The sequence below is a fragment of the Rattus norvegicus genome, chromosome 1 (assembly GCF_021556685.1).
Source record: "Rattus norvegicus strain SHRSP/BbbUtx chromosome 1, alternate assembly SHRSP_T2T, whole genome shotgun sequence".
Lineage (NCBI taxonomy): Eukaryota > Metazoa > Chordata > Mammalia > Rodentia > Muridae > Rattus > Rattus norvegicus.
Window position 1 is genome coordinate 268,909,955 of NC_141534.1, and position 15,143 is coordinate 268,925,097.

The following is a 15,143-nucleotide window of genomic DNA, read 5'->3' on the forward strand; positions in this document are numbered from 1 at the left end:
GGTGGCTCGGTGGGTAAAGCGCTTGCTTGCCAGCCTAAGGATCTGAGCTCTGGTCCCAGCACCCACATAAAAGTTAGACACGGCAGCAAGGTCCCAGCACCCACATAAAAGTTAGACACGGCAGCAAGCGCCTTCAACCCAGGCACTGTGGGCGGTTGAGACGGGTGAATACAGGGTGGCTCACTGTGGGCCAGTCCAGCTGAAACAGCAGGCTCCGTGTTCATAGAGAGAACCTGCCTTTAAGGTTTAAGGGTGAAAAGCAACACAGAGGACTTACCTAATGTCGATGGTATCCATGGGTACACACGGGTGAACATGCTCAAACGCATGCATGCACACATGTATGCACCACATACATACACATATCACGCATTTTTTAAAGATTTATTTATTTCATGTGAGTGAGGACACTGTAGCTGTCTTCAAACACACCGCATCTTTTTTTGTTTGTTTGTTTTAAATAAAGGAAAAAGGAATAGGGTTGGCATTGCTCTGGTTTCTCCAGACTTTTAGCGTGAGGCACCTAAGTCTGCGTGTAGTCGTTTGTATATCAGCTCTTTGCTGGGTTCTGTTTGTAATGTTCATGCATGTGCTTCATGCTGTCTTGGTTCATCCAGTCTCTGTTTTACCTGTTACGTGAATATTCCTTGGTTCAGCCACTTACTGTAGATAGGACTGGCGGGGAGGGTGTATTCCCTATCCGGGATGTGATGAACAGTGTAGCCCTGTCTTCTACTAAACCTTTGCCTGACCCGAGGCAGTTGTTCTGCCGTGCGGCTTGTGTTTGTGTAAACTTAGCATGTTTGTGTAAGCTTAGCGTGTTCTGCCAGCCTTACACAGTGGACACCCCAATAGATCCCCACCAGCCCGACAAGTTCACGGCAGACACTGAGCCGTCCATTTCTCTCAGTGTGGCCACTCTGGGAAGCGAACTGCGCCAGCACATCGTGACTGGGATTTGCATTTTCTGACGTCTGTTGAAATTTACCCTGCAGTCTTATTCCATTTAAACATGACAGTTAAACAGAAGCATCTGTCTGCCCACCTTGGCTCTTCGTTTCACAAATACCGTGGCTTCCCTGAGTACACAGCTGCCCAGACTGCTTCCACAGCCTCTAACTGACTTTCTGTAACCCAAGGAAGAAGAAGAAAAATGCCTCTATGTGCCCCGTCAGTACCACCCGGGACCGCGTGCCCACTTACCTGTACCGTATGGACTTCGAGAAGATGGGCAAATGTATCATCATAAATAACAAGAACTTCGACAAAGCGACAGGTGGGTGCGGGGCAGGGCTAGCCTCTCCTGACTCTCCCACTTTCTCCACAGACATTCCTCAGAGAGAGCTGTGCCAGGCTCTCCATGTCCAGGAGAGAGAGGTGCAGAGAATTCTCAGTCTGAGACCCTGCCGTGTATGTAGGAGCCTGTCTGAGTTACTGTCCTGTTGCTGGGATAAAATGGCCTTTTTTCTTGGGTGGTTCTAGATCATGTGACATTGGCAGCCAGTACTGGCCATCCCGAGACCACGAGGACGCTCACTTGTGTGGAGGCTGGGTCCTTGGGAGTTCGCCTCTAGTCTGTCTCTCCCGTGTGCGGTTAAGCTGTAACCCTGAAAGGTGCTTCTGCTTCAGGGGTTTTTGTTCCTGGAGCCCACACAGCACCTGGTCTGCCTAGAGTCTGTTCTCAGCATTGCTCACCCCACTCCTTGCCTCACCCCCACAGGTATGGACGTCCGGAATGGGACGGACAAAGACGCAGAGGCCCTCTTCAAGTGCTTCCGAAGCCTGGGTTTTGAAGTGACTGTCTATAATGACTGCTCTTGCGCAAAGATGCAGGATCTGCTTAGACGAGGTGAGTGCGGGCCGTCCTGGCCCGGCCTACCCCGGCACCTAGAGGAACAGGGTCTGGGCTCCAGAATGTCGGCCGTAGGCAGACCCCATTGTAATCGTGTGGATGGACTTTGGACAGGGCGAGAGAGAGACTGGAGAGTAAATTAGGGACCAGACCAGACTCCAGGAGCTATGCCCACCTCCCGGAGACGTGTGTTTACTGTATACCAGGCCTATCCAACCTTGACATTAACTGATGTCTTCATGCTCGTGCACTGTGCAGAGTTGCAAAGTCAATCCGAGAAGACTTAGGTAAGTTTCCCACTTTGTAGTGAGCCTGAGTCATAGCTGTGCTATGGTGCAGGCTGCCCACAGTTGGATGTGCCTTAAAGGATGCCACTGGGGTACTGTCCCACCTGAGGCAAAAGTAGAATCCCACCGCTCACCAGACACCGACCTGCAGACAGCAGGGGCTCAGCTTTCCTTAACCACAGATCTAAACAGGAAGACCTCGTATGCCCTTTGGCCTTTTAGTTGACTTCCTGGGCCCCAGGAGAGGGCTCACAGATTAAGAGTGTGAACTGAATGCTCTTACAGAGGTCTGAGTTCTATTCTCAGCCCCCATGTTGGAAGGTTCGCAACCACCCACCCATAACTCCAGCACCAGAGGACCAGATGCCCTCTTCTGGCTTCTGCAGGCACCTGAAAACACATGCACACGCACACACACATACACACACTCACACACACACACACACACACACACACACACATATGCACAGAGTTACATATTAATACAAATCACATAAAGTCCCTGTATATTGTATACATAAAGCCCCAGCACACAGAGGTATGCCCGAAATGGCTTTTTATGGTATCAGTTAGTAGATCGGTTAGTGTCACAGCAGTAAACAGGCTGCAGTCAGACCAGTCAGCTGTGTTCTCCTCGATTCTCCTCTCCTAATCCCTGGAGTGACAGCCATCTGGTACTTTTCCCTGTTAACTTTCTAGTTGACATGCAGGGTAATGGGTTTCACATCTCTGTGTCGTGGTGCTTTGTTCTCACTCCCGACCCCCACTCTGCTCCACCGTCCTGCTGCCCCTCTCTGCTGTCTCCCCTCCTGCTTCTGTATTATACACACTCACCCAACCCCATTAATGTCTCTGCCCCATCTCCTGATCCCTTTCAAGTTCCATAACCAACATGCACACACTCAACGCTTGCACACCTCTACAACCAGGATCTGCACACAAGAGGATACATGGGTTTGAACTAGCCAGTTCCCCTAACACACCATTTCCAGTTCTGTCGGTTTCCCCGACGGTGTCATGATTGCAGTTTCTTTTATGGCCGCACAAAACTCTGTTGTACGAAGGATCACGCTCCCGTACCTACTTTCCATTGATGGCCCGTTCTGTCCACCCTAGCTACTGTGACTCATGCAACAGTAGACGTAGATGTGCATGTGTGTCCATGGCGTGCTGAGTTAGGGTCCTTCCTGTGTGCATTTGGTTTCCTGTTGTGATAAGTTACGTGTAATACAAAGCCCGTCTTAATCATTCCAAAGAGAACAGTTCAGCGGAGTTAAACAAGCTCACCTTGTTAGAATTCTCTTCATCTTCCATAACCAAACCGACCTATCTTCTGACCACTCACTGTTTCCCTTCCCCCTCCGCCAACACCTCCCTCCCAAACCCCCACTTCTACTTTTCCTCCATGAACTTGTTTTCTATCTCAGCAGAGTGAAATCTTACACTATTTGCCCTTTTTTGTGACCAGCTTATTCCTCTCAGCCTAACATTTTCTTTTCTTCAACAAATGCTTCCTATGTATCTCTCTCACTTGCTGGGTGTGGTAGAGCACACTTTTTTTTTTTTTTTAAGATTTATTTGTTTATATATGTGAGTACATTGTCGCTGTCTTCAGACACACCAGAAGAGGGCATCAGATCCCACTACAGATGGTTGTGAGCCATCATTTGGTTGCTGGGGATTGAACTCAGGACCTCTGGAAGATCACGTGGTGGTGCTCTTAATCACTGAGCCATTTCTCCAGCCCGGTAGAGCACACTTTTAATCCCAGCACTCAAGGAGCGGAGGCAGGCTGAGTTCGAGACCAGCCTGGCCTTCAAAGCAAGTTCTGTCTCGTGTGTGTGTGTGTGTGTGTGTGTGTGTGTGTGTGTGTGTGTGTGTGTGTGTGTGTGTATTTAACAGGTACTGCAAACACCTCTTTATAGAGAAGAAAATGGAGGTTAACTCTGCTAGTGCAGAACCAGCCCCAGTGTCCTCTAGTGGCTGTCGTGGTGCCTGGGTTCCATCTGAAAGAAATTCTAGAATTCTCCCTGGCCGGTCCATAGGCTCTGAGAAGAGGTGGCCAAGCCCAGTGCTCTGAAAGGGCCCCATACGACTGATGGTGTTTCTGGAGCCCACCCCTGAACAGTCAGGGTTGATTTCTACCTTACAGCCTCTGAAGAGGACCACAGCAACTCAGCCTGCTTCGCCTGCGTCCTGCTGAGCCACGGAGAAGAGAATCTGATTTATGGGAAAGACGGCGTGACACCGATAAAGGATCTGACAGCTCATTTTAGGGGAGACCGATGCAAAACCCTGCTAGAGAAACCCAAGCTCTTCTTCATCCAGGTGCTTTTGAAGGCCAGTGGGACTTCGTGGGGGTTAGGTTAACTGAGCCCTGGGGCGGTGTTATCTGTACAAATCTCTGCACTGTTTCCCCGGGGGTATGCAAACTGGGGGCCGGGGCTTCCTGCCCAGAAATAGTTGGCATGGGCACTTGCTGTATTTCTGTAAGGCTTTATCTCCCCATCTGCTGGCCACTGAGCTCCCTGTGTGCCAGGCAGGGCTCCTGGGGCACAGCAGAGAACAGCACGAGCAGTTTCCGTTCCAGTCCATTGATCTCGACTTTGATATGTTCTAGGCGTGCCGAGGGACGGAGCTGGATGACGGGATCCAGGCTGACTCGGGGCCTATCAACGACACCGACGCTAATCCCCGCTACAAGATCCCGGTGGAAGCTGACTTTCTCTTTGCTTACTCCACGGTTCCAGGTACCCTGTCCACTGTCTGCTGACCTTACCGATCCATGTTTCTCCGTCAGCATGCAGGTGTGAGGGCAGTATCAGTCTCCTGTTGCTACAATTTTTAGCACCCCTTACTCAAACCGTTTCAGGATTTATTTAAAACTGACTGTCAGAATCCCACTCAATAGTTTCGATTCCGGAGCATTTCGGATGTCATATTTCCTTGCTAGAAATGCTCAGCCAAGGGGACTTGGCTCTGTGGGTAAGCTACTTGCAGTTCAAGCATGAGGACCCAAGACTGAGTTCCCAGCATCTATGTAAGATGTGTGCCTGTAACCCCAGCGCTGGGTGTTTAGATGAAGCAGGATCCTGGAGGCTCCCTGGCCTGCTGCTCAACTTGGGTTGGCAAGCTCCAAATTCACAGACAGACTCTGTCTCAAAAAACTAAAGTGAAGATCAGTTCAGGAAGACCCCGAACATGGACACAGGTCCCTGCGCCCAGCTGTGCACAAGCACATACACACGCATGCACACATACATACAACACACAGAGAAGAGAAGAGAAAAAACAAAACAAAACACTTTTCAAGCAGCAAAACCGATGCAGTCATTCTAAAGTCTGAGGACTTGTACTCATGCCCAAGCATTGAAGACAATAGATGCCCAGTCTACCCTACAGACAGAGTGGCCCAAGTCACACAAACATGTCATCTTTGTGGTGGTCTAGAGACCAGAATCCCAGAGGAAACAGCAGGGCAGCCTCTCTGCTGAAAGCTCATTGGGAAATCTGTCTCCTCTTTTTCCTAGCTTCTTAGATCTCCTAGCTCTCTTGTCCTGTGCCCCTTCCTCATTGAAACCCCTTCCTTGCTCTCTCGGTCTCTTCCCTGTCAACCCCGCAAACCCAGTTCTCCCTCATCCCCCTCTCCTCTCTGGGGCTGGGTCTACCTGGAAATCCAGAACCATTTCCCCCTCAGGAGTCTCTAATTTTAACGGTGTCTAAAAATTCCAGATTTGAGTATGCCTGTCTTCGGAATGCCTCTACCTGCCACGGAATGCATTCCTCTCCCTGAGAAAACGAATTCTCCCCCTTTGTTTTACTAAGATTAACAGTCATGGCAAGACTTTCACAATAATTATACTTTATAGCTATAAAAATTATGTCATTTTTAAATAATTATAACTATCTCTCCCATCATCCTTATAATAATTGTGTAGGTGATGGGGGAGAAAACCATGGTTGCTTTTGCAGTTGAAAAATCAATTGAGCTTGGATGAGCTTCAGAAATGCGTTGAGGGTCAAATTTCAGTGCCCAGGCTCTGCATTGCATCATAGATGGGGATCCTTTAGGCTGTGGCCAGGGCAGGTATCACGCAATGCCAGGAACGAGTGTGGTTTCTTGTTTACCAAGCCCTGTGCTGGCCTGAGTCTGTTGAGTACAAACCTTTCCTTTGTTGGGCATAGACCCCTCGTTCAGTGAGAATTCCCCCAGCTTTAGGTCTTCTGCAAAGGCTTGGTGTGGAGGTATTAGTTCCAGTAAATGAGTCAGTGTATCCGGAAAAACAAAACAAAACCGGCTCTGGCAGGCTCTAGATGGGTTCTGTGAGTATGGTAAAGCCACACGTTTACGCCCTGAATAGGGTAGAAAGTACTTTGGTCTTCCTGCTCTTGGGAGGTTGGCAGCGCAAAACTTGGCAGACACCAGTGTGAATGAAGCCAGTATGGTGCTGTTGCTGCTCAGGTCTGGAGGAGCTCAGGGAGGAAGGCAAACTCCTCTCTAGGGGCCAATAAGAAAGCTTTCTTTAAAAATTACTGTCGTGACTGACCCCTGAATTCAGTCATCAGTCTGGACTAGGTCTCATGCCCCATGCACTTGCTGGACAAGACTGAGTGGATCACAGGTGTGTCGTGTCTTAGGCCAACAGACATCTGCTTCTCAGCTAACTGGTCTCAGAAGAGGACTCTCTTCCTTCTCAGTAAATGGCTGCCTTCTTCCTCTGTCCTCACATTACAGAGAAAACACAGGGAGAAAAATAGAGGGAGTGTTCTCATCTATCTTCTCATATAGACACTAATCCTGCTACATTCGGGACCTACCCCTCTGACCTCGCTAACTTAAGTCCGTGAAGGCAGTCATACTGGAGACTAGGTCTTCCACGAGTACACTTGAGGGTGGGGATGGGGCACAGTTTGGTCCATAGCTCAACACGTGACAGCACATAGAAAGGCCAGCACATATTCCTTAACAGTGTAAAAAGGAGCCTGTTATCTTGGACTGTGTGTGCTGCCAAGCAGCCTGAAGTTTGCCCTGATAAAGAAATACGAGGAAACCGTTTCCGGGTGAGGAGTCACAGGATGGTATCAGCACTGTTCAGACAGTCACCCTCGGGGACCCTAGAGGTCAGAGGTGAACACGCACAAACCCGGGGAGATGGTAGTGCACATCCATACATATCCATATGCATAGCCCACCAGGCCACTGGGTCGAATGACACCCTGTTGTTGTGTGACTAAGTGCCCATCAGCCCCTGGCGTGGGCTGGTGACTGCTAGTGCGTGCACTGCAGACAAGAATCTGAGGACACGCTAGCCTACTGTGTGCCACTGCTGACCAAACCCTTGTGACATAAGTAGGTGGCAAGGATGCAGGCAAGGTTGGTCCAGCTCTCACCCTCCTGCGTCCGGACCTCTCAGCAGGGTACAGCAGCTGTGCAGCTAATCATGTGAGCTGAATGCAGCCTCTGTTGGCTCTTGCTGCCTTGAGCCGAGAGCCACGCACTCTCCCCTCTCCCTGGGTGAAGTGTCCTGGGGCCTTCTGCTTTGCTGCTTAGAGGAAGACATCAGACAGCAGGGAGACCACCTCTAAAAGGCAATCCCTTCACCAAAATGTCTATGCCAAAATGGTGAATGAGGCTCCACATGCATTGCTGTGGCTTGTAGATCCCGTTCAACATGGTGGCCTGGCGAGGCTGGACATAGGCTCTCTGTCTCTCTAGGCTGGTGTCTTCCCACCTCTGTCCTTCAGGGGTTCCTGGGTAAGTCAATGGTCACGTAGATGTGAGTTCTCCCCCAGCTTTGTCTCCCAATCTTCTGCCTGGCTTTCCCAATTGCAGGCCACAGTTTTAGATTCCCTCAGAGTCAATGATGGCAGGGAGACAGTCAGGGATCGCAATGTAGGGGACCTCTGCATTGTGAGGAGTAAAGCTGGCTGCTGTTGTGAGTCCTCACTGGGCTCCCTGGGACCTGCTCCTCCTCCCGTGTCAGCCATTCCTTCCTCAGCACCTAGGTCTGCTGAGCTTTCTCGCCCTTGTAAGACATTAGGGTCGGGTGACATCGTGTATGGCCCGTGAGAAGCACACCTCTTGTCTAACAACACCTGCTATCCTAGATCAGGTGCCTCTCCTGCCTCTGCCCCGGAAGCCACCAGCAACACCTGCCTCTACCTCTCTCAGCAGGTTCCACCCCTCATTCTGTGTCTCCTGACAGTAAACATACCCGGAAAATCTCTGCAGCTTTTCTAACTCTGTTCTCTGGGCCTGGGCTAGAAAGAAGCACTCACTTCAGAAGGGTGGCGAGGTGACACAAAGCTATTACGTTTGCTCCCCTCCCTAGGGGACTCTCCACATACCTCTCTCTGTTAGGAATCTCAGGTTTCCCAGATGCAGATCCTCTGGCAACCGTCTGCCATCATTGGTCTCTGGTGACATCATTGTTACTAAGTTTACGTGCTGGAGCACCCAAAGCATTCTGAGCATCTTTATAGAGTGCTTCCTCACACCTAAGATGTGTGCTTTTGACAGGGCCTCCTTCTCATCCGTACTTTGACACAGAAGAGAGGCAGGTGATCTCCAGACATTTATACTGCTCTCAGGGATGGCTAATGAATGTCTCTCTCTCTCTCTCTCTCTCTCTCTCTCTCTCTCTCTCTCTCCCTCCCTCCCTCCCTCCCTCCTTCTCCCTCTCCCTCTCCCTCTCCCTCCTCCCTCCTCCCTGCCCCTTCCCTCTCCCTCCCTTCCCCCTCCCTTTTCTTGCCACCTCCCTCCTTCACTGCCCCTGCCTCCCCTCTTCCCCCCTCCCCCTCTCTCCTTCCTCCTCCCCCTTCCCCTCCCTCCTTCTTCCCTACCCCTCCCCTCTCCCCCTTCCGCCCCTCCCCCCCGCCCCCGACCAAAGGCTATTATTCGTGGAGGAACCCAGGAAAGGGCTCCTGGTTTGTGCAGGCCCTCTGCTCCATCCTGAATGAGCATGGCAAGGACCTGGAGATCATGCAGATCCTGACCAGGGTGAACGACAGGGTGGCCAGACACTTCGAGTCCCAGTCTGATGACCCCCGCTTCAATGAGAAGAAGCAGATTCCATGTATGGTGTCCATGCTCACCAAAGAGCTCTACTTTGGCCGTTGACCAGCCTCCAACTGAGAACCTGCTGTCATTCACTGATGAATCCAGCTTTTATTTTATTTTTGTTTTGATGCTCTCAAAATATCCAGAAATGTTAAGGAGATTTAATTTCAGGAAAGTATATTGATTCAGGGAGGGAGTTCTCTGGTGATGTCTGATAATTCTGGGTTTCCAGATTTTTTTTGTTTGTTTAATAACTTTGTTCATCTGATGACTTCACACTTTTCCTTTAAAGTTAATTTCCTGTTTCTATTTTTTTTTCCCTGTCATCTCCTTGAGCGCATACTGTGAGCATGGCCTCTGGAGAAGACATTGAGACTTTGGTGATGACAGGAATGGAAAGTCAGAGTCTTAGTTGAACTTGGCAAAGAGAATTCCAGCTCTTGATGAGAGAATACGGCTGAGACACTCGCCAGCCTCCATTGGAAAAGGTGGCTGTTGAGTGGAGTGTTTGTTTTCAGTGGCTTTGAACAAGTTCTTAAGCAAACCTTCCCAGGTAGCTGAGGGAAGACAGTTAATACTCTAGTATATAGGACCCAATCCAGAAAACAAGCCATTCTAGGGTACCGGTACAGAAGGGTCGACACAGGGAATTCACTTAAGTGGGTAATTAAGAGAGCCAAGCAGTAAAAATCTGTTACCTCACCTGCCACCATGGGGCTGAAGAGTTCAGTTCCCTTGTCATCAGAAAAAAGTGTGGCAGGGCAGCCTTCTAGAAGCTAAAACCATAGAGGGATATGGTGATTGCAGCCATGCCCAGGACAAGCCACTGTCTGACATGGAAACCAAGCCAGAACTGAGTCAGGCACCAAGATACCCCCAGACCTCCCCAGGCCTGTGCCCATATCCACCAGCGCCTTACCATTCCAGGGTGCCTGAAAGCCAGCTAGTGAGGCCCTGGGAACCGTGCTCCCTTGTGGTGTAGAGCAGAGGAACGGATAGCAAGGCAGGGGTAGTGGTGGGGGGTAAACTTGGCCCCAAATGTGAATTAAATAACCATGTCCTCCGGCGTGCTACAATGTATTCATTCATTATTCACTGACTTGCCCGATCATCCACACAGGTGCTGAAGAGTAACCCATCCCACGTTGTATTCAGAATAATGTTTTTGTACTTCAAATACATCTGGAATTCTGTCAAATATTCCAAGGTTTTTTTTCTGAATAATCTTCGGTTACCTCTGGTTCTACAAATGACACTTTAGGCAAAGGTCTTGGCACTTTCCTCTTTTCAAGGTGTCGTTTTCTTTGGAATTCTTTCTACATTCCTGTTTTCCCCTCCTAATAAGTGGTTGACAAATATTCCTATTTATTGATTAAAATGTGTTTCAGAAACTCGTGACTGGTCTAGTCCAATTTCTTCTTGAAATTATTCAGGGCAGTAAGAAATTATAAAGAGAACCAGGGAAGCCACAAACAGTTTTACTCTGAGGCTAGAACGTAAGACACACATGATCACTTTGAAGTAAAAAAATCTTTGTAAAAAGGGCCAATCAACATGTAAAGTGGTTTGGGATGGACAACCTCCTGTTCATTTGAGGGAAAAAAATAGTGTTGTAAAAGTAGACTTCTCGAAAAGAAAGCCATTTTAAGATCAGTTTGTTGGTCTTGGGCTGGTCCTTGCCATCCAAAACACACCAGACGATCAGAGACCGTAACTCGAGCACTCTGGTGCCCGCCAGCTTCCAGAACCCACAGACTGTTGTAAGCAAAGTGGGCTAGCCTTAAAGGTCCCCAGAATAGAAATAAAGACACAGCAGCCTCATGGAGAGAGCCCTGTGGGCCTAGTTATTTGTAAGTTGTGCCAAAGGGGACAGCAACAATCCCAGGCATTCAGTTTTGTTGGTTGGTTTATTTTGAATGAACCAAAACCCTATTTATACGAAATGTTAAAATAAATCTCATTTCTAAAATGAAAGTATACATCTGCAGTCCTGTTCATAAGTACGCCAAGTCGAAAGCTATGTAACACTGAGAAAGGAGTCTAGCGCCCTCAAATGGAGACGCCCCTGAGTCCCCGTGCTCCATTAAGCTACACAACCACCAAACTTACTTCCCTTGTACATCAAAACTCTATCTGTATTCCCTGCATCCGATTGGATCTCCGGATCCTATTTTGTGTTCTGTGTGACGTTCTCCATATGCATAGAGGGAACATTTAACTGGCTACTGCTTTGAGCTTGTCCGTCCTTCACATCGCCTCCGTCTCTGTCCCGCAGAAAGGAGCGACACCACAGTGTTCTTCTCAGTTTATTCAGGAACCTTTCTTTCTGCATATCTCTCTTTTCTTCCCTTTCTCCCCCCAGCCCCCGAGCACACTCCCTTATATCCTCCCTCAACTCTGCCTCCTCAGTCCAGACTGCGTAGTCTCAGTTCATAGGTCCACGTCACATGGCCTGATCTTGCGTCATGGAAGGTGGTAGAACCTGATCCTGGGACTTATCCCTTCCCAGTTCTTATTGCTGGCGAAAACCCAAGCTTCTCTTGCAGGAGTAACTGAGCACTGTCTTCATCAGATGAGGAAGGGTGCTCCAGAAGTGCTGTTATTATCCATCCCACGAGGGGGGCACTGTTCTGTGTGGTGTCCGTGGGCACGGTGCACACAGATCTGGATTTCTGCCTAGTCCTCTTCCTCCTCGGGGTGCCGCCAGCCTATTTAAGGAGTTGGCTATTTATGCATTCACAGATTGTCCTCAGCTCTATTCCTGAGCACATTTCTGTAAGCCGTCATAAGCCCATTATGTTTACGAATTGCTTAAGACAGATCTCAGGATAATGTGGTGGGATTTGTTGTACATGTGTCATTTCAAACCCCGCGCAGATGAATTCTCTGTGAGAAAGGGCACGGTGTCTCCTGGAAGGTCACCGGGCGCTGACTGACCTCCAATCTGGTCTTGTAATCCGTCACCCGCCATATTGGATGGCGGGGTCTCCAATGACCAAGGGTTGCCTATTTGTATCCTGGGTGCACACCCTCCCCACCGACTCTTCATCTTTCGGGACCTTTCCCATCAAGCAGGGGACCAGTGAGCAGCTAGGGCAGTCCCCAGTTTCCAGCAGCAGCTCATTTGTGTTCAAAACTAGTTTCTGTCCCCAGGATACCGAGATCTGTGGATGCTCACATTCCGTCAAATGGCATTTTATCCCAACATAAGCCTGTGCATAACTTCCTGTGTATACTCGGGTTTTTTCTATATCTATATATGGTGTGCATGCCTGTGTGTCCGTTTGCGTGCACCTGTTTGTGTGTGCACGTGCCCATGTGTGCGCATGCAGACCTGAGACTGGTGTCAAAAGCTTCCTATCAGAGAGGCGGGGTTTCTCAGCTGAACCAGGAGCTTGCAGGGTCATCTCGTGGACTAGCCAGCTGGTCTTCCAGGCGGGAGAGTCACAGACAGGTCATCATCCCACCCAGAATTGACTTCTGGGCATCTGAAGTCTGGACATGCCTGTGGACCGGGCGCTGTACCTGCTGAAGCATCTCTCCATCCCCTTCTGCATATTTTAAATCATCTCTAGATTACTTGTAACATCTGACACAATATGAATGTTTTGTAAATGTTATAGTACCGTATTGTTAGGGAGATGATGAGAAAAGCCATCTGTTCTCATTTGGTACAGATGTGGGTTTTTACCACGTATGTTTAATCTTTTAGTTGAGTCTGCAAACGCAGAAATGGCAAGGGCTGAAATGAGCCAGGAAGGCAAAGAGCAGTGTCCCAGCATCTCAGGGTAATTCCCAGGTCACTTCAGGCTTCCTCAACAAGTCTGGTTTTAAATTCGTGTGCTCCTCGGTTTGAAAAATCACTTGTTTATGTGGTTGGTTTTCTCTGCACTGAACCCAATACTGCCATCAGGGGACACACACCTCCTGTGGTGGCTGATCCTCATTGTCAGCATAACTGGATTGGGAGTTAACCTCCCTGGCTTGAAGAACCCCAGGACAGACTTGAAGAAATAGAGGAGACAGCTGGCTGAGTAACAGTGTTCATCCCTCTTGCCTGACTCCTGAGGTGATGGAAGTGGCCACCTCAGGCTCCTGTCTCCATGCTGTCCCTGCCATGGTAGACCCTCAAATTGTGAGCTACGATAAATCCTGTTTCATTTCCTGTTGCTGGGATAAAATGCCCAGACTAAAGCAACTTAAGGAAGAAAGGTTCGTGTGGCTCATGATTTCAGGACAGGTACTCATTGTGTGGAAGTCAAGGCTACAGGAACTTGAAGCAACTGGTCACATTCAAGTCGAGAGCAGAAAGCGCTGAATTAGTGCATAATAGTTCCCAGGTGTGTTGGTTCCTTTCCCTGACTCTTCCACAGTTCAAAAAATCCATTTTTTAGGATTCTACCCACCTCAATGTGAAGAAGATAACCCCTCCACAGACGTATCAATGGGCCAGTCTCATCATGATAATCCCACATGGAGATTTCCTTTCCCAGCAATTGTGTCAAGTTGATAATCAAAACCAACCCTCATACTTAAATCTCTTGCCAGGTATGTCAACAGAGCAACTAGAAAAGCCACTAATATACCTCCCAAAAGTCCCACCTCCAAGTACAATTAGCATATGAATATATAGATTAGGCATTATCTGAGCTTTTAAGGTCACAAGCCATAGTGCTGCCCCACCCCATCCCCACCCCCATTGCCTGTGTACCATACTTTTCCGTCTTCTATTTCGACTCCATTCTATTTATATGAACACTGTAGTTCTCTTCAGACACTTGAGAAGAGAGCATCCCATTACAGATGGTTGTGAGCCACCATGTGGTTGCTGGGATTTGAACTCAGGACCTCTGGAAGAGCAGTCAGTGCTCTTAACCACTGAGCCATCTCTCCAGCCCTCGACTCCATTCTAAATAAGCATTTGCTGGGTGTTATAATCGGATCATTTACATGCTCTCAAAGCATCTGCAGATGTGATGGGCAGGCTTTGAGATGTCTTTGTAAGTAGAAAGGTTACCACCTTGTATTGCATGCTCTCACTGGAGGAAAGAACTGTTGTGCAGTGAAGCATGGGCACTTGTTCCTCCACTCCCACCTCCCATCCTGCCCTTGCAGCCTCCTAGAGAGTGATGTGCCCTCAGGCCATAGATTGCTTTCTTTATGAGCTCAGGGTTTGCTTAGGATCAGATGTTAAGTCATTCTTTTGGATTCATAAATCATGAATACAAACACACTAAGGACTTATTTGGAAAGTCCCAGCCAACACCTCAACTCTGATGTGGACAGGGAAACTCCATTAGCTTGCAGGTCCATGCATGAGGAGCCCTCCACAGTATGTGATCAGCCAACATCTGAAAATACAGGGTCCAATGCGTCCGGTGTTAAAACTTCTAGTTTATATGTTTTTGTAAATATTTATGCCACCACAGCTTTCAACAAATTTGTCTCCAGCATTCAAAGCCAAATGATGCCAATTCAGTGTAAATTTAGAAGGATTATAGCGCCAGATACACAAGAAAGACCAGGGACTTCTTGAGCTCTGATGGTCTGACCTAGCAAATAGCACAGGGGTTGTGAAGGGGCAGGAGAAGGAAGGGTTAATGAGAGGATGAGTTTGATCTAATTCTAGTTTTAGCTTCAGTTTTGTAAAAAAAAACGCATCTCAATCAGCAAAGCATTTATTTTATTTTATGTTTAGTGAAAAAGCACTGGGATGCTTACAAATTGGACTCTGGGGCTAGAGTGATGGCTCAGTGATTAAGAACTCTGACTATTCTTCCAGAGGTTCTGAGTTCAATTCCCAGCAACCACATGGTGGCTCACAACCATCTGTAATAAAATCCAATGCCCTCTTCTGGTGTGTCTAAAGACAGCTACAGTGTATTCATATAAGTTAAACAAACAAATAGATAATACTGGACTCTGAGTTGGACCCATGATCTGA

At 48.6% G+C, this 15,143-nt stretch overlaps 1 protein-coding gene across 2 annotated transcripts in view; it reads left to right on the forward strand.

Moving 5' to 3' along the window:
- Casp7 (caspase 7) overlaps positions 1 to 10,590 on the forward strand; it is a 39,312-nt gene extending 28,722 nt beyond the window's left edge. For both annotated transcript variants that reach the window (NM_022260.4, XM_087586670.1), the window contains 5 exon segments: positions 1,140 to 1,276; positions 1,721 to 1,849; positions 4,292 to 4,467; positions 4,760 to 4,889; positions 9,030 to 10,590. In NM_022260.4, the coding sequence (NP_071596.1) occupies positions 1,140 to 1,276; positions 1,721 to 1,849; positions 4,292 to 4,467; positions 4,760 to 4,889; positions 9,030 to 9,259 (802 nt within the window). In that variant the 3' untranslated portion in view covers positions 9,260 to 10,590.
- Positions 10,591 to 15,143: the final 4,553 nt, after the last annotated feature.